This window comes from Haliotis asinina, chromosome 13 (assembly GCF_037392515.1).
Source record: "Haliotis asinina isolate JCU_RB_2024 chromosome 13, JCU_Hal_asi_v2, whole genome shotgun sequence".
Classification (NCBI taxonomy): domain Eukaryota; kingdom Metazoa; phylum Mollusca; class Gastropoda; order Lepetellida; family Haliotidae; genus Haliotis; species Haliotis asinina.
Genome location: NC_090292.1, coordinates 31,997,461 through 32,024,670, shown reverse-complemented (window position 1 = coordinate 32,024,670; position 27,210 = coordinate 31,997,461). Strand labels below are relative to the sequence as shown.

The window sequence follows — 27,210 nt, the reverse complement described above, 5'->3', positions numbered from 1 at the left end:
CAGATTAATCGCGAGCTTAATTCGGTGAACCCGTGTAATTTTAGAAGTGTTAAAACTAGACAGGTGCATATTTTTCTAACAATCATTAATTACCTGCTGGGCCCCATGCTTCTAACAATCTTGTATCGTGATGGATCCATAAATCTTAAAATAGTTTTTGTTCATATGAGATATATACTTCGCAAATATCAAAGTATATCTAATCAACCTGTGCATGTTAAACGTCTATACAAAAAATGTCATTGGTTTAAAAAAGTATCTTCTCGAAATAGCAGACTTTGAAGATTTAAAAGGTTGACGTTGATGGGGAGATTGGAGTAAGACAAGGTGGTTAGACAATTGAACTGCACTTTTATACGGGGTTGCGTGATGTTTAACTGTCAAAAAAGTATATTTTGGTTGTGATTGGTTAACTCAACTTTACGTCACTTCTTGATTGCACGACGTTTGCGTTGACACATGATCCGTCCACTGACACACCTTCATAAAAGAGTAAGATTATATTAACTGCCTTTAGAACCAGAACGGCAGGCCACGGAGACCGTTTCTCAAGACAAGTTACACAGGCACGAGCAGAATGTGGAATTCCGTGATTTTTGCCTGTTTGATACAAGGTGCTCTGGGCCGTGTCGTTCCTTTCGTATTTGGCCGTGGCTCCGTGGACTTGCCCACTGGTCAGACGGACGGGTCCCCCACTCCTGACAAGGTGTACCCTTCCCCGGGGGTGGTCACTCTTGGAGGAACTGGTTCTGGAAAAACAGACTTCGCTTCACCGAATTCCGTGTGGACTGGCGATCTGACGCAGAACATGGCCAGAACCTTGTTATTGAATCAAGCTGACAGCGGTCATATGGTGCCTTGGACAAATGACAACAAAGGTTTTGATTACCCGACTCAGTCGGGTACGGTTTCGGACGCCGGTTTGACCAATGGCGGCAATGGTGCCAATGTTCTTCCTGATTTACTCGGAAAATCCAGAATTACGGAAGTTATGGCACCTACGGTGCCAAAGAAACAGACGGAATCGGAAACAACCATTGGAAATAGGAACCATATCTCCGGCAGTCAAATTGGTCAGAAACTTTTGGTAAGTGGTGTTAAGAATACTCAATGGCATTTAGAAAATTATCAGATGTAAAACGTTATACTTTAGATTACATAGAGTACAAAGTACAGATCCCAATACTTTTCTTAGTGTGAGTCCCATCCGGGATCCGATCCCATACCCTCAGAGTCAGGTACTTAGAAGCCGTTGACTGAGCGGGCTAGGCGCCTGCGTGTAATCCCAAATATAACATATTTACAAGTGGTGTTGATTGTTTTCCAGTTGATATTCAAAACTGATTATCGCTGATGTTATGAATATTTGTACGATACATTTCAGGCAAGAAAGAATTAAACAAAACACAAAAAAACATGTCTATATGCATGGACAACTGGTGGAGGGTGTGTCACCTGGGTCAATCTCTATATGGACTTAAACAACTTAAAACACTATAACACAAAAAAAACGTCAACAAATAAATATACAACAGCAACAACGACAAAAATAATGAAACCGAAAGAAAACAAAGCAAAACAAAACAAAAACAACAAAAAGAACCCATGGAGACAACTGATATATTTTCATCCATTGCGATATGTCTAATTTACCTAGAATCCGTCCCCCAAATCAGGAATCTGAATAAGAAGGATTTGCCCAAGAATATCAAAATATTGTTAGTGTGTTTTGCATGAGCGCTTTAGACACTGGAAACAGATGGTATGGAATACTGGTATGTGAGTGGTGACGTATGAGCATTTGTCTTGTGTACACTCATTCACGAAAGGATTGGCATATGTTGGAGATATCACCTTAACAGCGATCTCTTTGTCGCACTGTTTGACACTAGTGGCTATAATGACTCGAGGAAGTGATACATATTCTGTCGCTTACGACCGAAACTGACGAGAATTCGCATATAGGGACAACCCCTAACCCCGCCTACTAAACAGCCTACTCGGTGCACTCTTCTAGGTGTAAGACATGCGATCTCTCCCTCTCTCCGTAATGGAACGAATATTTGTTCTGTTAAACTTTCATACTGCGCTAAAAAAATCTTTTGGACTACCCGTTCACACCGTAAAACACTTTTAATTTGCTAATTTTCTAATTTATGTTTTCACAATTCCTCGAAGGACAAACAGTTTACATTCTCTTATATTTTAGAAATAATGTTCGCTCTACCCCTTTTAAAAGTGTGACAAAGTACATTTTTGCATGGAGCTATTTACTGCACGATGACGTTTCCTTTCAGTGATTGATTACCCATAATTAGGTTCAAAGTTTTTAGTTTGATTAGTTTTTTTACATTGTTTTCTTCATTTTGACACGTGGCTCGAAGCTTTGAACTTGACTGTTGTCGATCCTTTCTAAAATATGAACATACACCCGAAATGCCGTGTCGCAGGCTGTGCCGCTGGCGGCCGGGTGGTCAGGCAGCCTAGTTACTAAGGCGCTTGTCCGTCGCGCCGAAGACTCGGGTTCGATTCCCCTGATGGGTACATTGGGTGAAGCCCACTTCTGGTGTCCCTCGCCGTGATATTACTGGGTAAGACTTCCGCCCGTAACCCCCTTCTTTTCGCACAGTAAATTTGCCCCACGGTCCTTCCAGCACTGAAATGAGTTCATTGATTGTTTTCGGGTGGAAGTCTTACTTATTACTGGAATATGGCTAAAAGCGGCTTAAACTCACTCACTCACATGTGTCACAGGTTATTGTGAGTTTTCTGACCACAGCAAACTGCAGCTCCTGCAGGGATTAACGGGGCGTTTGCCTATTTGATTACGTGACACTGGGCGGTCTGGGCGCCAAGGGGTGAAAGCGTCATCAGTTACGCCGAATACTGAAGGTCAGTTCCTCACATAGGTGTGGTGTTCGTCTTGATATTGCTGGAATATTGCTAAAAGCGACGTAAGACCATACTCATTTACTGGTTTAACCGACGTGAAATGCGACGTGGGATGATGATCATCATCAGTGGGTGAGTGAGTTTAGTTTTACGCCGCAATCAGCAATATTCCGGCGATATGGCGGCGGTCTGTAAATAATCGGGTCTGGGCCGGACAATCCAGTTATCAACAACATGAGCATCGATCTGCACATTTGGGAACCGATGACATGTGTCAACCAAGTCAGCGAGTCTGACCACCCGATCCCGTTAGTTGCCTCTTACGCCAAGCATAATCACCTTTTGTGGCAAGAATAGGTCGCTGTTCTACCCCGGACCTTCACGGGTAGCTGATGATGATTATGATGATGTTGATGTTGATGTTGATGAACCAGTTAGCGCAGCCTGGGAGAAGCCACATTCTGGACTGCGCGTAAAGGTCATTTCGGTGGGCGCCGTGTCTGGTTTTGTTTACATTCATCTGTAAATTATCTGTAAGAACAACTAAACTCAGTTTTTTGCTACTCTTTTTATCACTACATATGAAAGACTTCTGGTTAGTCATAAACGGAACACCATTTTAAAAACAAAAATGATGAAAAGGCGTCTGCTTCTCTCTCGCCTGCAAAACCACAGACATGGTTACGTAACACTGTCGCCAGAGAACCGGAAGTGACGTAATAGAAGGAACGATTTCCAGTTAGTTGTATAAAAAAATGTGTAGGAAACTCGTCATTTTGCCTGCTTCTCGACGTCACCAAAGACATGCCGAATTGTTGTGTTTCCGTCAACTGCTCCTTGGGATCGGGTGATGGTGTCACAATGCACAGATATCCAACGGACCCCGTAATTTGTGCTTAAATTGGTTGTTAGTGTGTGCGAAGTGAGCGTTGTGGAAGCCTGTGGTATATAGTAAATCGGATGGTTCGCTCCCTACCAGGCTTCCAGGATAGAAAATGGGAGTTCAAGTTTCATCGATTTTATAAAATAGACTGCTTACTACACATTGCTGACCAAAAGGATTTTGCATGGATATAACGCTTTCTTCCTTGGACGCGAGGTTGTGGTCGAAGTGCCAATATTATCGTAAATAATATTATATCGGCCCCCGCCTCGATTCCAAGAGTGAAATTGTTATGTTATGAGCAATGTCATGAAAACTCCTAATGTCCATCAATAAAATACATATTTTACTACCAGTAGAAAGTACTTTTGATTTTGTAAGTCGATGAAAACAAACTTAAATAGCATTCATTCTCAGACAGGGCGCCGCCATTTTTGAAAATCGAGAAGTGACGGACTAAAGTCCATTTGAATTAATGAGATTATGGTTTGTTTTCATCAAGTTAGAAAATCGAAACTACTTTGTATTAGTAGTTAAATATGTATTTGAATCATGACCAAAAGGAGTTTGCATGACACAACCTGTAACATAACATAAGCCAGGTCGGGGTCGAAGTGAACATACTGCGCGATAAATTTCTACACTTGCTAAAATTACTTGGTTTGTAAACGTTCACTCACCAGTATGTAGACACTTGTCAATATAAGTCTTTACATTTGGTCTCATGATCCTAATTACTTTATAATCATCCTTGTATGGATTTTGAAACTTAATAAAAAGAAGCGATGTGCGAATGTGTAACAGGAATGTAATATCTAGACATTTTATGGTTTGCCTATATGAATCATAATTCGCAAGCACGCCCTAGTGTATGTCGTCTGTATCATTACAACTTCAATGAAAACAATGATTCTGTTGAAAGTTACGACAACTTAATAAAAACAAAAAGCAAATATTAAAATAAAAACAAATTAAAGTTATAGGAGCAATGTCAGGCTCTTACCTGGAATGTATCCATCAATGTATCCATCAATATCCACAAAAAGCAGTGATATATAATTTATCAGCAGATTTCCCAGGTGATGTCTCTCTTAACAGTCTAATATACGAAAACGTGATGCATCGTTTCAGGTTTTTCACATTGCTGTATAGTCTCATTGGTTACGCAAGACAGCACACCTGGCAACTGATTGCACAATGTGCGTCATTCTTTAAAAAAAGTTATTTAGTTAGCCATTAATGAGAAATCAATCAATGTATTGGCTGTTAATCCTTTGAAAGAGGTGTGTTGTTTTTACATAAACACAGACACGACAGAGTGTATTCAGCATAGATTAGTAAATGTACATACATAAACACTACCTTTTGACAAATCCCCATTTAAATTCGCATAAAACTAATTAATCCGCGTGTTATCGGTTAATCCTTTGATCGATCCAGACAAAAGAAATGCCAAATGGGGGCCTTTGTCGGGTAATCTAAGTGGCATTACCACTAAATTAGTTATAAATTCATTAACAGAGCAGCAAGTGAATGATTACAAATAACGCATTGATCTATACCACCTAACACGGATTACAACCTAGCGACACCAAGTGATTTTGACAGAATCGTCTATGAAAACAAGGGTTGTAACTCGAAAAGTAGGCAAAGCTGGAGACAAAACTAAGTCATAGTAGATTGTGAGAACATATAGCTTTCATTTTTCTCAACAGCTTTCGCGATTTCAGGTTTCTACAAACCTGTAAACGAAATAGTTTAACCCCTGAAATGTAGATGAATACTGCACAGATCCTCATTTCTATACCTACAATTACGTCACGGAGACCCGCCGCTCTGATTGGTTGAAACTTCGTTTGCGGCTGAGAATTGTGCACTGTTGACAAAAAAGTCGATTTAAGTTAAAGGTCGAAATGAGTAGTTTTAACGGCGGGGTTTCATTTATATCGATGTCAGCAATTGATTTTGCATTTGTACCCTACTAGAGTATATGCGACCTTTAATTAGTACAGAGAGAAAGAGAAAAAATGTTTATTTATGTGTCACATGTTATACATATCTAAAATATACATACATAGTCTAAAAGAGTATATGTGATCTTTAATGTTAATGAAGCTAATAAATTCGTAGTATCAGGGTTGATGGTGATGTTGATGTTGGTGATATAAAATCGCGTCAATAAATAGCGAGATGGGTGAGATGTGGCAAAAGGGTAAATACGATAAATAGTATTAAAGGACATCTGACGAACTCAATCGAACCGCTGTTTAACTGCTCGTTTTATCATAATGTGTCAGAGTTTACAAAAAACAAACAATTTCGTGATGTAACTGTTCCTTCATAATCGAAAACCTGTTTTGTAATAAAAACCTGTTTTGTAATAGCATCATGTAACATATTAATCATACCCGAGAACACGTGACCTCATAATAATCCACATAAACTGTTACCATAACTGTAAAAAATGCTTTGAAGAACCAATGATCGATAGACACTTGCTGACAGAGTGGCACGTTAAGGGGAATGCTTTATAATATGTGGATCTGGTCGCAGTGCCGTCTGAGCTGCACCTTACTTGCCTCGAGGTATGGAGAGACACTGGTGACATAAAAAATCCCGATTCTGTTATAGAAAGGAAATGATCGCTTTACCTTCACGCGAGACACCACCTGTCACAATGATGTATTTTTATCGTGATGGGTAACGATCAATGCATGATATTTGAAACGTCATCCGGAAAGAGTAGGTCAGGGGTTTACCAATAAAACAATTCAAGTCTGATTGATAGTGTTAGAACTGACTTAGGCGGGCAGTGGAAACGCCAGGGCAAGAGAAGAATCAGCCTAACAAAGGACATGCGGACGATAGTGATTCTTGCCTGTTTTTTGTACAGTGTGGCTGGATATCTTGCCCCTGTCCCGCTTGTACACGTTCCTGTCCACCTGCCCCACCCTGGGCTACCACCCCCGGGACATATACCACCTCCGGGATATCCACCATCCCCTGCAAACCATCCTCCTGGAGCCTTTACTTTTGGTGGTATCGACCATCTTGTACCCAATGGCCAGCATGATGTTTCGAATGGACAACTTAGACAAAATATGGCCAATACTCAAATATTAAATCACATTGAGTACAAGATTGTGAACGGGGTACGGGTACCTGTAACAGGTCTTGCTGCCGCTGCTGCAGCTGGTCCTGGTTCTTATGCTTCACAGACACAAGGCCATGGAGTTAATGGAGACAATTCTATCGTATCTGAGTCTGGTTTGAAATCAAACGTTGAACAATTGTCTACGGGTCAGAATAAAAAAGAGGTCACCAGCGTCGAGGAGAATATCAACTTTCTTGTTCCACAAGCTTTCGTAGATCCTGGGAACCTTGTTGAGGAGATACCGACGGGAGGGGACAATGCAACACTGCTTGAGAATACCACGGACACAGGATCGCCTTCTAACTCAGTTGCTGCCTCATCAACGTCAAAAACGGCATCAACATCTTCAAAAGATTTGGGAACTTTCGCTTCAGCAAACGTCGCTGGTGGTGTTTTATCTAATTCATTCCCCGAACAAAATGGAGTCAGTTCAATGGATAACAGCGAGAGTGGAAGAACGTCAGTGGTGTCTTCCAGGGAAAACACAGACGTTGGTACATCAGCAGCCACGGGAACCAACCATACAAGAACAACAGCTGAACACGGGACCGCTAGAGACACAACCGCAGCAGACACAGCCATCACAGGCAGATCAACAGGATACACAGGAGGGTCAGAGTACCCTCAGGCAGGATTCGGTTCTACTGTGACCGGGAATGGGATTCTAAATAACGTAGGTAGACTTTATGACCTACAATCACAGACAGTGCGTGGAGGATCGATGACAGGTGGGGCCGGAACAGTGAATTCTCTGTATCCAGCAAGTGCCGAAAGTGGAACGATGACCGCCGGAAGTGGCATCGTGAACGCGGCATATATTGCCGGGGGTCAGACAGGAACTATGACACCCGGAAGCGGCAGCGTAAATACTGCATATCCTATGGGACGTCAGACAGGACCAATGACAGCCGGAAGCGGTACTGTCAATGCTGCATATCCTATGGGAGGTCAGACAGGAACAATGACAGCCGGAAGTGGTACTGTCAATGCTGCATATCCTATGGGAGGTCAGACAGGAACAATGACAACCGGAAGCGGTACCGTGAATAGTGCCTTTAACACGGGAAGTCAGAGAGGAACAATGACAGCCGAAAGCGGTATTGTGAATGCTACATACCCTACGGGAGCGCAGACAGGAAGTATGACAGCTGGAACCGGAACTGTGAATGTAGCATACCCTACGGGAGGTCTTACAGGACATATGACAGACGGAACCAATATTGTCAATACTGCATATCCTACGATGGGTCAGACTGGAACAATGACACCCGGAAGTGGTCCTGTAAATACTGCATATCCTATGGGAGGTCAGACAGGAACGACGAGAGCCGGAAGCGGTACTGTTAATGCCGCATATACTACGGGAGGTCAGATAGGAACAATGACAGACGGAAGTGGTACTGTGAATGTTGGATATCCTACTGGAGGTCAGACAGGACCAGTGACAGCCGGAAGTGGAACTGTGAATGCAGCTTATCCTATGGAAGGTGGGACAGGAAGTATGACACCTGGAAGCGGTACTGTGAATTCTGTATATAGTACGGGAGGTCAGACAGGGACAATGACAGCCGGAAGTGGTCCTGTGAATACTGCTTCTCCCACGAGAGGTCAGACAGGAACAGTGGCAGTCAGAAGCGGCACTGTGAATGCTGCTTATCCTATGGGAGGTCAAACGGGAACAATGACAGATGGAAGCGGGACTGTCAGTGCTGCATATCCTACGGGAGGTCTGACAGGAACAATGAGAGTCGGAAGCGGTATTCTCAATGCTGCTTATCCTATGGGAGGTCAGACAGGACGTATGACAGCCGGAAGCGGGACCGTGAATACAGTATATACTACGGGAGGCCAGACAGGAACAATGACAGCTGGAAGCGGTACTGTGAATGGAGCATATCCCACGAGAGGTCAGACAGGAACAATGACAGCCGGAACCGGTACTGTGAATGCTGCATATCCCACGAGAGGTCAGACTGGAACAATGACAGCTGGAACCGGTACAGTGAATACTGCATATCCCACGAGAGGTCAGACTGGAACAATGACAGCTGGAACCGGTACTGTGAATACTGCATATCCTGTGGGAGGTCAGACAGGACCAATGACAGCCGGAAGTGGAACTGTGAATGTTGGATATCCTTCGGGAGGTCAGACAGGAAGTATGACACCTGTAAGCGCTACTGTGAATTCTGTATATAATACGGGAGGTCAGACAGGAACAATGACAGTCACAAGCGGCACTGTGAATGCTGCTTATCCCATGGGAGATCTGACAGGAACAATGACAACCGGAAGCGGTATTATCAATGCTGCGTATCCTATGGGAGGTCAGACAGGAACAATGACACCCGGAAGTGGTCCTGTGAATACTGCATATCCTGTGGGAGGTCAAACAGGACGCATGACACCTGGAAGCGGTATTCTCAATGCTGCATATCCTACGGGAGGTCTGGCAGGAACGATGAGAGCCGGAAGCGGGACCGTGAATACAGTATATACTACAGGAGGTCAGACAAGAACAATGACAGTCGGAAGCGGTACTGTGAATGCAGCATATCCCACGAGAGGTCAGACTGGAACAATGACAGCTGGAACCGGCACTGTCAATCTTGCACATCCTGTGGGAGGTCAGACAGGAACAATGACAGCTGGAACCGGTACTGTCAATCCTGCATATCCTGCTGGAGGTCAGACAGGACCAATGACAGCCGGAAGCGGTATTCTCAATGCTGCTTATCCAACGGGAGGTCAGACAGGAACGATGAGAGCCGGAAGCGGGACCGTGAATACAGTATATACTACGGGAGGTCAGACTGGAACAATGACAGCCAGAAGCGGTACTGTCAATGCTGCATATCCCACGAGAGGTCAGACTGGAACAATGACAGCTGGAACCGGTACTGTCAATGCTGCATATCCTGTGGGAGATCAGACAGGACCAATGACAGCCGGAAGTGGTACTGTGAATGCAGCATATCCAGTAGGAGGTCAGACAGGACCAATGACAGCCGGAAGTGGAACTGTGAATGCAGCATATCCAGTAGGAGGTCAGACAGGAACAATGACAACCGGAAGTGGTACTGTCCATGCTGTATATCCTGTGGGAGGTCAGACAGGAAGTATGACAGCTGGAACAGGCACTGTCAATCCTGCATATCTTGTTGGAGGTCAGACAGGAACAATGACAGTTGGAAGCGGTACTGTGAGTACTGCATATCCCACGAGAGGTCAGACACGAACAATGACAGCCGGAAGCGGTACTGTCAATGCTGCTTATCCAACGGGAGGTCAGACAGGAACGATGAGAGCCGGAAGCGGGACCGTGAATACAGTATATACTACGGGAGGTCAGACAAGAACAATGACAGCCGGAAGTGGTACAGTCAATGCTGCATATCCCACGAGAGGTCAGACTGGAACAATGACAGCTGGAACCGGTACTGTCAATGCTGCATATCCTATGGGAGATCAGACAAGACCAATGACAGCCGGAAGTGGTACTGTGAATGCAGCATATCCAGTAGGAGGTCAGACAGGACCAATGACAGCCGGAAGCGGTACTGTGAATGCAGCATATCCAGTAGGAGATCAGACAGGAACAAAGACAGCTGAAACAGGTACGGTGAATGCAGCATATCCAGTAGGAGGTCAGACAGGAACAATGACAGCCGGAAGGGGTACTGTGAATGCAGCATATCCAGTAGGAGATCAGACAGGAACAAAGACAGCTGAAACAGGTACGGTGAATGCAGCATATCCAGTAGGAGGTCAGACAGGAACAATGACAGCCGGAAGTGGTACTGTCAATGCTGCATATCCTGTGGGAGGTCAGACAGGAACGATGACAGCTGGAACAGGTACGGTGAATGCAGCATATCCAGTAGGAGGTCAGACAGGAACAATGACAGCCGGAAGTGGTACTGTGAATGCAGCATATCCAGTAGGAGGTCAGACAGGACCAATGACAGCCGGAAGTGGAACTGTGAATACAGCATATCCTGTGGGAGATCAGACAGGAACAAAGACAGCTGGAACAGGTACGGTGAATGCAGCATATCCAGTAGGAGGTCAGACAGGAACAATGACAGCCGGAAGTGGTACTGTCAATGCTGCATATCCTGTGGGAGGTCAGACAGGAACGATGACAGCTGGAACAGGTACGGTGAATGCAGCATATCCAGTAGGAGGTCAGACAGGACCAATGACAGCCGGAAGTGGAACTGTGAATGCAGCATATCCAGTAGGAGATCAGACAGGACCAATGACAGCCGGAAGTGGAACTGTGAATACAGCATATCCTGTGGGAGATCAGACAGGAACAAAGACAGCTGGAACAGGTACGGCGAATGCTGCATATCCAGTAGGAGGTCAGACAGGAAGTATAGCAGCTGGAAGCGGTACTGTGAATGTTGCATATCCTATGGGAGCCCTGACAGGAAGTATGACAGCTGGGAGCGGTATTGTGAACACGGTATACCCTGTGGGAGGTCAGATGGAAACAATCAAAGCCGGAGGTGATGTCGTTAATTCCGTCTATATGACGGGAAGCCAAACAGAAACAACGTCATCCGGAACTGGAAATTCTACATATCCAGTGAATATGGGAACGATAACCGGAAGTGATGCCACTACTTCTGCATATCCTGCGAATGCACAAACAGGAACCGGAAGTGGATTCGCAGAGGCTATGGGAAACAAACCCACCAGCCACACAATTTCGGTAAGGTTATATTTCACTAACATTAATAACATTAATAAATATTGCGACATACAGTAACCCAAAATCAGGGAATATGGATAACACGAGGAAAAGGGAAACTCTCTCTCTCTGTCTGATGACCTTCGTAACTTTATTTATTTTATGTGATATTTTTAGTTAGTGTTTTATAGTGCTATATCTGTCGTTCAAGTAATGTCGCAGAAGATAAGGTATCTTATAAAACCCGTTTTTATTAACGAAATACCACGCACTATTGCACGTGAAAGGAGATATTTTGTTGAGGCAGATCATTGATAGATGGTTCACGTGAGAATAGGTGACACAACATTTCCATGTTACACACAACGGCATGTTAAACAGTTATCTTCACGCATTATCCTGAATTGTCGATGGACGATAAATATATAGATGATGCTGAAATTACCACTTAAAGTCTGTCTTGGGCAGTGGGGAAGCCTAGTATTTAAAACATTCCCCCGTAATGCCAAAGGCCCGGGTTCGATTCCCCAAACGGGCACAATGTATGAAGCCCATTTCTTGTGTCCCCCGCCGTGATATTACTGGATTATAGCGAAAGCGGCGTAAAACAATACTCAGTCACATACTTGATCTCTAAATAGTTGTGCGTTTCAGTAAATTGTACTATAACATAAGATTCGACTATTTACAGACCTTGTTGAATGTGACATTAAAACAAATAAACAACCCGTTTGTGCAACGACAATAGCGACATGTCAGTAATGTCGGGGAAAATAGTAAATGGTTTATGGTAGACGTGATTTCAAACAAGTTTTAAATCAATGCACGACAACTTGATCAATACATCAATCTGATTTGTATGAATCATTTAAATTGATATTTTGCATTCTTCAATTTGATTAGAAATTTGACTTCTTCAGTTATTATTTTTTACGAAGAAACCTTTGCTGTCATTTTTGCCAACGTGTAATAGCGATGCCGTCAGTTATGGCTTAAGGTCATGTGATAAATCACGATGTCACGTGACAGCTGCCATTGTCACCACGCAACACAGAACAGTGTGATACATCAATATCTCCCTGTACCTCTAGGCTAAAGACAGATCAGTGATCATGAGGGCGACTTCTACTGCCTTCGGCGTTGTTACATATACGATTACAGAGAACGCACACACATTCTCCATTTTAAATACCACGAAAAATATGAATATTTTGGTGTGAAAAATCTCTATATATAAAAATTCATAACTGATTGATACAAAATACTGCATAAATAGCATGCTTCTAAATAGCCAAAGCATAATAAATTGATACTTTAAATTCAAACATAAAAGCGATAAAAATCATTCCAGGTTTATGAAACACTTGCATAAAAGGATATGTTGTTTAGGTAAGTGTTGGGAGAAATATTATCGTTATTGACGAATTCATAGTGACGTCGATACGACGTCACTCTGGTAAAGGTGACAAGGATCGCATAATGTCATCCTGATGGTACTCGACACAAACACATGCAAAAAAAACGGCAGTTCACGCTTCACTCATTCTACGTGACTTCTCACTCCAAAAGTTGGCGTCTTTCTAAATGAAGGGATCTGTGGCACTGAAAGAGTTAAAGCGTTGACATCTTCATCCAATTCAGACGCATATGACTTTCGCAAGATCACGATATGGTTTCTGGTTTTTTAATGGCTCGACGGTAAAGACTGTTTGACGGTGTCACGTGACGACCACACTGCATCGTCTCTATTCACTGACACAACAGCACAAAAGGCTTCGTTGCTTCTTTGTAAAATCATGAAACCAAAAGTAGAAGCAATTCAGTGAGTGAGTTTAGTTTTACACCGCATTCTTCAATATTCTAGCTATAAGGCGACGGTCGGTAAATAATCGATTCTGGACCAGAAAACCCAGTGCTAAATAGCATGAATACTGAACTGCACTGGGAAACGGGACATCAAGTGAACGAGTCTGACCACCCGATCCCATTTGTCGCCTCTTACGACAAGCATGGGCGAACTGAAGGCGAACATTCTACCCCGGATCTTCAGGATGACTTTAAGATGTGTCTGAAACAGTATTTTCGGGCACAGTCAGTATCAATGTATCTGAATAATTTTAACATATCTTAAAATTTTTTTTTTAATTGAGCGTTAGTTTTTGACTTGACAATTACTGTTTGAACATTGAACGGTCGTATCGCAAACTCAGAGCTCTGCGTATGTCATCACTAAAACAGCGACACCTAATGATGCGCCGAGTAATTACATGTCTCAGATTCATTAAATTATTCATTACATTATTCCTTGTAACTAAACATTGAGTTATTTTGGGGTTTTTTCTGGACAGGTTAAATCCACTTTGAGTTGGTAACATTTTGAAACATAACATAGGGGTCAAATTGCAAGTGCAAAGTTTTTTTGTACGTCAGTTTAGGTTGCTCTTTCGTGACGTGAGCACATGATTCAGAAAAATGTAACCTAAATTAGGAATAAGAGACTGCACAACTTTCCCAAATACGCCCTTTCAGCATGTTAAGTGTAACTGTGACAAGTTTGATTGACAGGCGAAACACGAAATAGACACCTGAAGATGTCACGCCCATCAATCTCAATCAGTTCTTAAATAAGCACGATCAGGGCATTGGGGACAGTCATGTAGGCTTATGAGCCCACATCAAGCATGTATTAATATTTTCCGATTTTTTTATCATGCTAATGTTTCAAGTATACTTATAATTATATTATATCGCTCTTGAATCGCTCGTTTTTATGTAGGATTTCAATGAATGCATTCCAAGATAATTCATCAACAGTTGGCATGTTTTAGGATATGCCGTTTTTTAAACGTCGTACTTAATCATTATAAAAAGGGCGCATATTTGATTTATTACGAAAATATTTCGCATAAGAGACAATTCTGGTAGTCTCTGAAATAGACACCGTATGTTTATGATTGATAGTAAGAAATAAACACCACATCAATCACAATGATTGTCTGAAATGAAAATGATGTTGCGGATTATAATTTTTTGGTGTGTTTTTTTTTGACAATGTAACGGGTTGACAAGTCGATGACCGGAAAAAGGTCATTGGAATAAAAGTCATGGAAAACGGTCTTAGGGGGAAAAAATCATCGGGACGAAAAGTCGTCATAATTCCTTTCTCCAGTTATTACTTTGTGTATTCGGTATTTCAGGAATACTATTTCACTTCATCGTTAGAAATAAAAACATTTTGTTTATATAGTATTTCATAAATACCATTTCACTTTCATTGTCAACAAAGAGTAATTCAACAAAAAAAATTATAAAAACGTCCGTCGTCAAGTTACTTTGTTTATAGTATTTCACCTTCAAGTTCGTTATTCCTTTCAGTGTGACGCTGTAACAAAATGATCAGATCAGGAGAAATAAACTTATTATTAGTTATCTAGTTCTTAAAGGATTATGGGATTGATCTTGTGCTCTTGTAGATGATTGTGTTGTGATCTATTCATCTATTCATCTATCTATCTATCTATCTATCTATCTATCTATTCATTCTATGATGTCGCGTATTATGCTTGAATAATTTACATTAATTTTGTGAGATAGGTTCAAATGTGATTCAGAGAAATTCAGTGTTATTGATGATAATTATGACTTGTTGAACGAATATATTATCAGTTCTGATTTTTTTGAGTTTATGACATTTTTCCTCTCACTTTTTTCCTCCCCAAATTTGTCTCTCTTTTTTCCTCTGACTATATGTCCATGACATCATTTCAACTTGCACGAAGTCATTGTGAACAAAACACGTATGTTTCACAATTAGCAAAAGAGGGAGTATCGATTCATCGGTGGTCATTATCGCTGACTTGATTGACATATGTCATCTAATCCCAGTTGCGAAGAGCGAAACGCATGCTGTTGATTGTCTGGTCCAGATTCGATTATTTATAGACTGCAGCCATATAGCTTTAATATTGCTAAGTTGGCAACGTTAAAGAACAAACAAAGAATCCCCACTCGAGAGCTGCTTATTGTGATTATCCCGTAAAAGTACATCAAACATTACGCATAGCAACTTCAACGTGTTTTTTGCTGCCAACAAACATGCCATGGGTTTGTCAGCCTGAAGTGACAAGAACCATGGCTTTACTTTATCATGAGCGCCCAAAATGAAAACAGGAAAATGTCCAGCTCATTTTTTCAGCAGTAATAATTCCTGTTTCTAGAAAAATATCAAAAGCTAGGGGCAATTTAAAACTGAAATTCATTAATTAAATTGTAAGTAAATACCAATAAAACTTTGATACTGAAAAAGATCGTGCTAGTTACACTCATGGGTGTATTGTATTCTTAAATGCAGCGAACAATTAGTCAGTTCTCCCATCTTACCACTCTGCTCATAAACGCCTGAACTCATGTAGCCGTCATAAATAAGGTGAGCTATTTCGCACCTGACGACTATACATAACAGAGGTCTCATCAGTAAGACATCACCAATCTGTCAACAAGGTGCAGTGTACGTGCTAAATGCCCTCATTAGCCCTTGTACAATCACATGACGTCACACTGGCTAGCACCGTCATTCATATTTGGGGCTTATGTTGTATTGTTCTTTTACCTGACAGGTATTGTTAATATGATTAATGGTCATCTGAGGTATAGTACTTAGAGTGGTAGTTCACGCTGGTCACTTTGTTCATTCGGTGAGTTAGTTAGTGGTCAAGTGGGCACTTTATTCACTGAGCGCTAAAATACCTGCTGACACAACGGATACAGAACCAGCGCAATATGCATGTGCTGGGCACTATCGCGTGCGTGCTTTACGTGCTACACACGTGCTACGGGCAATATCCTGGACGAAGATGGCAAGGCCAAGAACGGCCAAACAGAGCACCCGGACTTGTTAACGTAAGATTTCGTTTACCTCAAGTAACACCAGCCAGAGTCACATCGGAAAAGGAAAATACCAGAGCCGACCAAATACAGAAGGAAAAGTCTGATTCAGGAAATAGGCGTAGCGGCATCATGAAACAGAGACTTCGTCAACAGATTCGTAGGCCGATGCAAAGAATAAACCAACGACGTCGTCAAGAACAAGTCTTAAACAGAGTTAGAGTCAAGGAAGGAGCTGCCTCAAGAACAAACAGTCGCTTGGCATCAAGACCCACCATACGTGGACGTTTTGGTGGCGATGTTGCATCGAGACGCAGGCAGGCTTCACATGAGAAACAGAGAAGAGCCATGCTGAGGAGTAGTCAGTTAAAGAGGTATCAAGGTAAGAAGACTCCTTCTAGAAATGCTACACCGTCAGCAAGAAGGACTAATGGTAGACCAACAGCGAACAAAATGCGTCCACAAAGTTCAGAAACTGAAAAGAAAGAGTCACCTGATGTTGAGACGAAGTCTACAGGACGTTTGCGCTCATCAAGTACATCTGCATTGTATCGAGCTAATTCTAAATCACGTGGCACGGGACCAAGGACAATTTCACGGACAAATCAAGGACAGGTCAATATGAATAGAAATCTGGGGAGATCAGCTGTTAGGCGACCTGTGTCTGTCAGGAACTCTTCATCCAAGAAAATACGAACCCAACCTGGATTAACATCTGCTTCAACAAGGAACGTGTCCCCCACTTCTCGTGGTAATTCCAGACAAGTGCTACCAGAAGTTATCCCACAGTCAAGGACCAAGACTACTATGCACCTGAACAGACAAAGAGAAGCGACAGCAAGAAAGGACGTTATTCCAACGGAGACGTATTCACAGAAACTGGGTGAATTTAACTTATTTAACAAGGGACAAGACTTGTTAGGTGAACAAACGTTTTCGAACTCAAACCAGAACTCAGTCAACCCATTGTTTACCAAGAGAAGTAAAAAACTACCCGGCGATATGTCTGGGACCACCTCGACACGAAATAGGATTAATAATTATGCGAAAGAGTCACCAACATCAACAGCAGCTGCAAGGGCACGCGTGTATGTGCAAGCGCCATCAAAGCCATTGGCACCAAGAAAGATGAATGGTGACCTGGAAGCGTCATCAAAATCACCAAGTTCAAGACAGATGCAGAATGACGTGCAAGCTCCATCAAAACCATTCACTGTTTCTGAGAACAGAAGTAAGCCTAGAAAGGTTGACACAAGTAATTATGTCAGTCCTCCTTCTGGACAAATCCAACGAATATTTCAACAAGTGTCTGCTCAGTTTCCAAATGCTCCGCTCGCCACAATCCAATCCATTGCACGGAGTTTATATTATTTAGCCAAGAGAGCCGCTGCTCGTAAATCATCACAAGGACCTAAGCTCGAGATTCGTGAGAAGACAGCTCCAGAAACTACCACGATACCCAGCGTCACTACGGCAAGTACTTCTGTTAGTCAAGTTCAAACAGACATTGGTACTAACTTGAATCACAACACAAGTTCTATCACTAGAATCCGTGTCATCTTGACTAATTACTCGATGTCTAAGGAAGGTCTTACTGGTGGTATGACCACACTGAACTATTCCGGATCAGAACATGGAACTACTGTGAAAGGAACAACGCCTACAACGTTACAAAACCCAAGCGTGCCAAGTCAGTTTTCCAGCTCAAGGACAGAAGCTACACCTTTGTCACAGACACAAATGTCCGTCGTGTCAGATAAACCCGCAACAAGCATACCTGTTCCTGATGGACACATTGAGCAGTTCATTGGCGTTCAGCCATCAAGGGGCCAACAGCCTCCCTCTCATACGCGCGCTATGCCTGACTACAATTCCACGCCGCTTCCAGTTCTTCCAGGGATATCGCATACGCAGCCAGAACCCAAACATGCAAACCCGACATCAGTATCTGAGACTATTTCCGGACATCCATCTGTACAAACAAAAGAGATCTCTGGTGTACCTCCTCCTAAAAGACAACCTATCAGTACTGCCCACGATACCAGGCATCTTCCAGTGTTTCCAGGGATGTCACACATGCAGCCAGAACCTCAAAGTGCGAAACAGACACCAGTACCTGATTCTGTTCCTGGCCATCCAAGTGTACCTACTAGAGTGCTTTCTGGTGCTCCTTCAAAAGAAGCACAACCACCTGTTACCAGTCCCGAGGTTGTAAACACACCTGTGAAAGTGCCATCAGCATCGATCGTCGGCAAACCCGTTCTACACACACCTGTACCATCACCACCTGATGTTGGACAGAATGACGTAAATACTCCTGCTGAAGTGCCATCAGCACCTGTCATCAATAAACCTGTTTTACATGCACTGGTAGATGTAAAATCACCACCTATTGCAGTTCCATCTCAGAAGGTTACCAGTAATACCGTTGTACACATACATGCTGAGGCACCATCTGCACCTGCTGCTGCTCCAAAGATTGCAGAGCGACCTACCGAAACATTGTCATCTCCACAAGCAAGTGATAAGGTTGTACATGCACAGGCTGAAGCATCATCTGCACCTGTTGCTGGTACAAAGATTGTGGAGCAACCCGTCGAAGTATTGTCATCTCCACAAGCAAGTGACAAGGTTGTACACGCACCTGCCGAAGTATTATCTGCACCTGTTGCTGCTCCAAAGATTGTGGAGCAACCCGTCGAAGTATTGTCATCTCCACAAGCAAGTGACAAGGTTGTACACGCACCTGCCGAAGTATTATCTGCACCTGTTGCTGGTCCAAAGATTGTGGAGCAGCCTGTCGAAACATTGTCATCTGCACAAGCAAGTGCTAAAGTGATACACGCACCTCCTGAAGTATCATCTACATCTGTTGCTGGTCCAAAGATTGTGCAGCAGACTCCCGAAATATTGCCATCTCCACAAGCAAGTGACAAGGTTGTACACGCACCTGCCGAAGTATTATCTGCACCTGTTGCTGGTCCAAAGATTGTGGAGCAGCCTGCCGAAACATTGTTATCTGCACAAGCAAGTGCTAAAGTGATACACGCACCTCCTGAAGTATCATCTACATCTGTTGCTGGTCCAAAGATTGTGCAGCAGACTCCCGAAATATTGCCATCTCCACAAGCAAGTGACAAGGTTGTACACGCACCTGCCGAAGTATTATCTGCACCTGTTGCTGCTCCAAAGATTGTGGAGCAACCCGCAGAAGCAATGTCATCTCCACAAGCCAGTGACAAGGTTGTACACGCACCTGCCGAAGTATTATCTGCACCTGTTGCTGGTCCAAAGATTGTGGAGCAGCCTGCCGAAACATTGGTATCTCCACAAGCAAGTGCTAAAGTGATACACGCACCTCCTGAAGTATCATCTACATCTGTTGCTGGTCCAAAGATTGTGCAGCAGACTCCCGAAATATTGCCATCTCCACAAGCAAGTGACAAGGTTGTACACGCACCTGCCGAAGTATTATCTGCACCTGTTGCTGCTCCAAAGATTGTGGAGCAACCCGCAGAAGCAATGTCATCTCCACAAGCAAGTGACAAGGTTGTACACGCACCTGCCGAAGTATTATCTGCACCTGTTGCTGGTCCAAAGATTGTGGAGCAGCCTGCCGAAACATTGTTATCTCCACAAGCAAGTGCTAAAGTGATACACGCACCTCCTGAAGTATCATCTACATCTGTTGCTGGTCCAAAGATTGTGCAGCAGACTCCCGAAATATTGCCATCTCCACAAGCAAGTGACAAGGTTGTACACGCACCTGCCGAAGTATTATCTGCACCTGTTGCTGGTCCAAAGATTGTGGAGCAACCCGCAGAAGCAATGTCATCTCCACAAGCCAGTGACAAGGTTGTACACGCACCTGCCGAAGTATTATCTGCACCTGTTGCTGGTCCAAAGATTGTGGAGCAGCCTGCCGAAACATTGGTATCTCCACAAGCAAGTGCTAAAGTGATACACGCACTTGCTGAAGCATCATCTACATCTGTTGCTGGTCCAAAGATTGTGCAGCAGACTCCCGAAATATTGTCATCTCCACAAGCAAGTGACAAGGTTGTACACGCATCTGCCGAAGTATTATCTGCACCTGTTGCTGGTTCAAAGATTGTGGAGCAACCCGCAGAAGCAATGTCATCTCCACAAGCAAGTGACAAGGTTGTACACGCACCTGCCGAAGTATCATCTACACCTGTTGCTGATTCAAAGATTGTGCATCAACCTGCCGAAGTATTGTCATATCCACAAGCTAGTGACAAGATTGTACAGGCACCTGCCGAAGCACTGTCATCTAAACAAGCAAGTGATAAGGTTGTATATGCACCTGCCGAAGTTTCATCTGCATCTGTTGTTGGTTCAAAGATTGTGCATCAACCTTCCGAAATATTGCCATCTCCACAAGGAAGTGATAAGGTTGTACACGCACCTGCCGAAGTATCATCTACACCTGTTGCTGGTTCAAAGATTGTGCATCAACCTGCCGAAGTATTGTCATATCCACAAGCTAGTGACAAGATTGTACAGGCACCTGCCGAAGCACTGTCATCTAAACAAGCAAGTGATAAGGTTGTATATGCACCTGCCGAAGTACCATCTACACCTGTTGTTGGTCCAAAGATTGTGGAACAACCTGCCGAAGTATTGCCATATACACAAGCTAGTGGCAAGATTGTACAGGCACCTGCCGAAGCACTGTCATCTAAACAAGCAAGTGATAAGGTTGTACACGCACCTGCCGAAGTATCATCTACACCTGTTGCTGGTCCAAAGATTGTGGGACAACCTGCCGAAGTATTGTCATCTAAACAAGCAAGTGATAAGGTTGTACACGCACCAGCCGAAGTATCATCTACACCTGTTGCTGGTCCAAAGATTGTGGGACAACCTGCCGAAGTATTGTCATATCCACAAGCTAGTGACAAGATTGTACAGGCACCTGCTGAAGTTTCATCTGCATCTGTTCTTCGTCCAAAGATTGTGGAACAACCTGCCGAAGTATTGCCATATCCACAAGCTAGTGACAAGATTGTACAGGCACCTGCCGAAGCACTGTCATCTAAACAAGCAAGTGATAAGGTTGTACACGCACCAGCCGAAGTATCATCTACACCAGTTGCTGGTCCAAAGATTGTGCATCAACCTGCCGAAGTATTGTCATATCCACAAGCTAGTGACAAGATTGTACAGGCACCTGCCGAAGCACTGTCATCTAAACAAGCAAGTGATAAGGTTGTACACGCACCTGCCGAAATATCATCTACACCTGTTGCTGGTCCAAAGATTATGGAACAACCTGCCGAAGTATTGTTATATCCACAAGCTAGTGACAAGATTGTACAGGCACCTGCCGAAGCACTGTCATCTAAACAAGCAAGTGATAAGGTTGTACACGCACCTGCCGAAGTATCATCTACACCAGTTGCTGGTCCAAAGATTGTGGGACAACCTGCCGAAGTATTGTCATATCCACAAGCTAGTGACAAGATTGTACAGGCACCTGCTGAAGTTTCATCTGCATCTGTTCTTCGTCCAAAGATTGTGGAGCAACCTGCCGAAGTATTGCCATACCCACAAGCTAGTGACAAGATTGTACAGGCACCTGCCGAAGCACTGTCATCTAAACAAGCAAGTGATAAGGTTGTACACGCACCTGCCGAAGTATCATCTACACCAGTTGCTGGTCCAAAGATTGTGCATCAACCTGCCGAAGTATTGTCATATCCACAAGCTAGTGACAAGATTGTACAGGCACCTGCCGAAGCACTGTCATCTAAACAAGCAAGTGATAAGGTTCTACAGACACCTGCCGAAGTATCATCCGCATCTGTTTTTGGTTCAAAGATTGTGGAACAACCTGCCGAAGTATTGTTATATCCACAAGCTAGTGACAAGATTGTACAGGCACAAGCACTGTCATCTAAACAAGCAAGTGATAAGGTTGTACAGACACCTGCCGAAGTATCATCCGCATCTGTTTTTGGTTCAAAGATTGTGGAACAACCTGCCGAAGTATTGTCATATCCACAAGCTAGTGACAGGATTGTACAGGCACCTGCCGAAGTACCACCCACATCTGTTGGTGGTCAAAATGTCGTGCAGGCTCCTGTTGAAGGACCGGATCTTCATTATGCCAGTAACATCATTGTACACGCACCTGCTGAAGTGTCTTCAGCACCTGTTGCTGATCAAAAGGGTAAACGGCCACCAGTTGAACTATTATCACCACCTTCAGCCAGTCATAATGTTGTGCACAAACCCGCTGAAGTGTCTTCCGCACCTGTTGCTGGTCAAAAGCGGGAACAGCCGCCCGTCGAAGTATTATCACTACCTTCAGCCACTCATAATGTTGTACACGCTGACGCATCGCCAACTTATGACACCAGTTACAAGGTAGAACACCAAAATATCGTTGTATGGACACCACCTGTCGACAATCACATGGTTGGGGACAAGGCTGCAAAAGAATTGTCAGAACCTGTTGCCACACAAAAGATGGGACATGCCCCTGTCAGAGCACCATCACCTTTCATCAGTGGCAGTAATCCGGGGCAGCCATCTTTTGTAGTATGGTCACCACCTGTTGAAAATCACAAGGTTTTCCATCAAGCTTCTAAAGAAACATCGCCAGTTGTAGTCAGTCGCAAGGCTGAACATGCACCTGTTGAATTACTAGCTGTGCCTAGCAACAACGTTCCAAATGCACCTGAAAATGACCTTCCACCTGCCTCCAGTCACAATGCTGCTCCTGCACCCGTGGAAGCATTGTCACCTCTCGTCAGTCGGAGAATTGTACACACACATTCTGAAGTACCACACCAATATGTTGATAGTCAAAATGTTGTGCATCAAAATGTTGACGTACAATACGTATCTATGTCTGGTCAAAAGACTGTACAATCACCAAATGCAGGAACATCTGAGATTGTCTCCAGTAACAATAACGGCGTTGTACGTGCTTCTACGGATCTATCAGCTCCCTCTACCGCCAGTGAGAAGGCTGTACGCACACCCGTTGAAAACTCATCAATTGATGTCGGTACTCAATACATTGTACGCGCACCTGCTGAAGTGTCACATCTATCTAAAGAAAATGAAAAGGCTGTACTTGGACCCACTAAAATGTCCTCAATTCCCGTCGCCAGTCACTACGTTGTACGCGCACCTAGTGAAGCATCATCTGTACCTATCACCGATTCGAAGGTTGTATACCTACCCGACAAAATACCGTCAGTACCTGTCAACAGTCATTACGTTGTACGTGCACCTGTTGACGTATCGTCGCCACTTGTCTCCAGTAAAAAGGTACCCCAAGCACCCGTTCAAGCACCATCTCTACCTGTCGCCAACACCCAGGTCATGGAGTCCGTACAAACTTATGCTGACGTTACGTCTGTACCTGTTGCCATTCCCAAGGTTGTACAATCCTATACTGAAGAAACTAAACTACCTCCAACCACCCAGGAGGTTCCACAAAAACATGTGCAAGTTACGCCCCTGCCTACCATCAACCACGTGTCTGGTCAAGCTCATGTCGTGGAATCTCAAGAACCTGTACATGCTCATCTTGAAGCACCCACACAGTCTGCCATCAAGCACGAGGCTGTACAAGCTCATTATGAGACCGCCAAACTGCATCCCATCACTCACAGGGATGAAGTTACGCCCAAACTGGCTACCAAAGCTTATCCCGAAGCAGCAACACTACCTGCACATAGGTCTGCATCCCTTCTGGACACCAGTCCCAATGCTGCGCCCGCACCTTCTGAAATCGTCATTGAGCACGGTGCACACACACCCGCTGACGTTACTCCCATATCAGTCGCGAATGACTACAGTGCACATGCACCTGCTGAAGTTACTCCCCTACCATTTGCTAGTCAAGCGGGTGTACACACTCCTGAAGGAACAGTGATATCAGTAACCAGATACAATGGTGAACATGCACCTGCTGTAGTAAATCACCTACTAGGTGCTAGTCAAGAGGGTGGACGCGCTCCTGAAGGAACAGTTCTACCAGTCACCAGAGATCATGGTGAACATGTACTTGCCGAATTTAATCCTCGCAATGCTCAAATAGCCTCACCAACACCAGTTGTGGCACAGATGCCTGTTGAGGTCACATCTATTCCTACGGCTAGATACCCAAGTGCCGCACCAACACTTGAAATCACCACCCATCCAAATGAACAGATCTCTCAGTCTAACTCATATCATGTCTATCCAAATGCACCCAGCCTGGTTACAGTAGGATCTGTACCTGTGAGCACTCGGAGATCTCCCCTGAAACATTCAAGCAATCCCCTGTCCCAAAAGACGTCAACATCATCAACGCCAACAACGACATCCTCAGCAGCAACAGCAGGACCATCTGCTGTGTTAGCTCCAACTGGAACATCCACAAATGCGTCAGAAACAACAACACGCCCGACGACAACATCAGCTGGCGCAGTATCAGTTTCAAATACAACAAAGGCAACAGTAACAACAAGAACAACTACAACAGGGACCCCTGAATCAACAACGCCAGCGACAACAACAGCTGGGTCAACAACTCCAGCAACAACAACCACAGCTACAACTGAGCCTCCTCCACCCCCTGAAGCAACTGAGGCCCCAGAACCTCCTGAACACGGAGACCTCTCGCTTGCCTATTACATTTTACAGACTCTCCTGCCCGCTCTTTATCAGGGATATCCTCAATCTGTGTCGAGCAGCACCAACAGAAACATGCAGTGGAATACACATCAAGATAATCCTTCAGTCCAGTATGCCCAGCCTTCAGAGCCAGCACAATGGAACTATCAACCACGGAGAGAAACTTATCTAAAATCACCCGACAGAAACTCATTGGCATATCATCCTTCAGAAGCTACGGGCCATGCAGTGCATTATCAATATGGAGAAGGAACCCGAATGCTACCTGTGATGAACTCAAATGCAGAAAAACCGACAGACGTCACACGCTCAGCAAAACACTATCAGGATGGTGAAGGATCTCAAATGTCAGTGCTGAACTCAAATGCAGAAGAACCCACAGATGCCCAGCTCATGGCAAGGGAGTACTACCAGTATAGAGACGCACCTGCAGTACCACCACTGGCAGCTCAACCTTCATTGCGCCATCAGTACAGCAACTTACATACAGTGCCACCCGTGCTCCACTCTATGGCAGATCAACATTCAGCTCATCCCACAGTGCCCAGAAGTTCTTCAATGCACCATCAGTACAACGCCGTACATACAATTCCACCTATGCTCAAATCGATGGCAGATCAGCCATCCGCTCACCCTACAGAGGTCAGAGGTTCTTCAGTGTACCATCAGTTTAACGACGTACATACAATTCCACCTGTGCTCAACTCGATGGCAGATCAATCATCAGCTCACCCTACAGAGGTCAGAGGTTCTTCAGTGAACCATGAGTACAACGACGTTCCTACTGTGCCACCTGTGCTCAACTCGATGGCGGATCAATCATCAGCTCATCCACCAGAGGTCAGAGGTTCTTCAATGCGGCATCAATACAATGGCTTTCCTATAGTGCCACCTGTGCTCAACTCGGTTGCAGTTCAACCTTCAGTTCGACCTACAGAAGCCTCACGATCTGCAACACACCATCAACACAGCGACATTCACACAGTGCCACCTCTTCAGGACTCTATGACAGCCAGTGCTTCATGGAACTATCGTCCAGGTAGTGAACACATGTCACCAGTGATGAAAGCAATTGCAGCCAAGGTACGTCCATATCTCTGTGAAGAGTTGGGGATTTGTTAGGGGCAGGAACTGACTGTTTTATTATCGCCTTTGTGGAAGACAGAATGCAGTATTCAACTTTGCACCTTCCCTGAGTCTTATTTATTTCTGGTTTAGCTGAATTTAATATTTAGCAAGGTATAAATGCAATCTCAGTGTTTGTGTCTGTCAAAAACTATACCAAACAGCTAATGCAAGTTATTGCCAAAACAAGAACTTTTTATCCGGATAAAAGGTTTTGATCCAGACAAAGATCAACACTTTCAATACTGTCTATCCAATACTGTTTATCCAACGCCGTTATTTATCGTTTTTGTGTTCGTATCTATTTACTATTTATTGTTTTCTGTACTGATGTTTGTGCAACGTATTTTCACCGAATCACGAAAGAAAAAAATCACAATGTGGATATATTTCACTTGTTTACGTATACAATTCAAAATGTTTTTATCATTTTGTTATTCATAAATGATATTGACTGATTGAACCTGTGTTGAAATGTAAAGTGTGTATATGATATGCATTTACATATTTCGTTTATGATTGAATAAATCTTAAAACACTCATGGTGCTTGTGTTATTGTTATTCGTACCTAGGCGGTGGGGTAGCCTAGTGGTTAAAGCGTTCGCTCGTCACGCCGAAGACCCGGGTTCGATTCCCCACATGGGTACAATGTGTGAGCCCCATTTTCTGGTGTCCCCCGCCGTGATATTCCTGGAATATTGCTAAAAGCGGCGTAAAACCAAACTCACTCACTCACTCATTATTCGTACCTGTTAAAAGTAACAGGATTCATATACAATGCAGATAACCCAACCGTGTAACCCTCATAACTCTTTGTGTTATATACAATTCGCTTATTACACAAAGGGACATTCTGGATGCATTGTCGTGACAAATCGATATAAATGTGGAAAGCTGCATTGTACACAGCACCA

At 43.8% G+C, this 27,210-nt stretch overlaps 2 protein-coding genes across 2 annotated transcripts in view; both read left to right on the top strand.

The window, feature by feature from the left end:
• The first annotated feature begins 531 nt into the window (after positions 1 to 531).
• The window catches only part of LOC137259509 (pneumococcal serine-rich repeat protein-like), a 56,173-nt gene continuing 29,494 nt past the window's right edge, over positions 532 to 27,210 (top strand). Inside the window, exon 1 of the mRNA XM_067797147.1 lies at positions 532 to 1,087. Coding sequence (XP_067653248.1) covers positions 578 to 1,087 — 510 coding nt within the window. The 5' untranslated portion in view covers positions 532 to 577. The remainder of the gene's footprint in view (positions 1,088 to 27,210) is intronic.
• On the top strand, positions 6,877 to 26,292 carry LOC137260288 (pneumococcal serine-rich repeat protein-like). Its single transcript, XM_067797976.1, has 2 exons — positions 6,877 to 11,443; positions 16,550 to 26,292. The coding sequence occupies exons 1-2, from the start codon at positions 6,877 to 6,879 to the stop codon at positions 26,290 to 26,292; spliced, it is 14,310 nt and encodes a 4,769-aa protein (XP_067654077.1).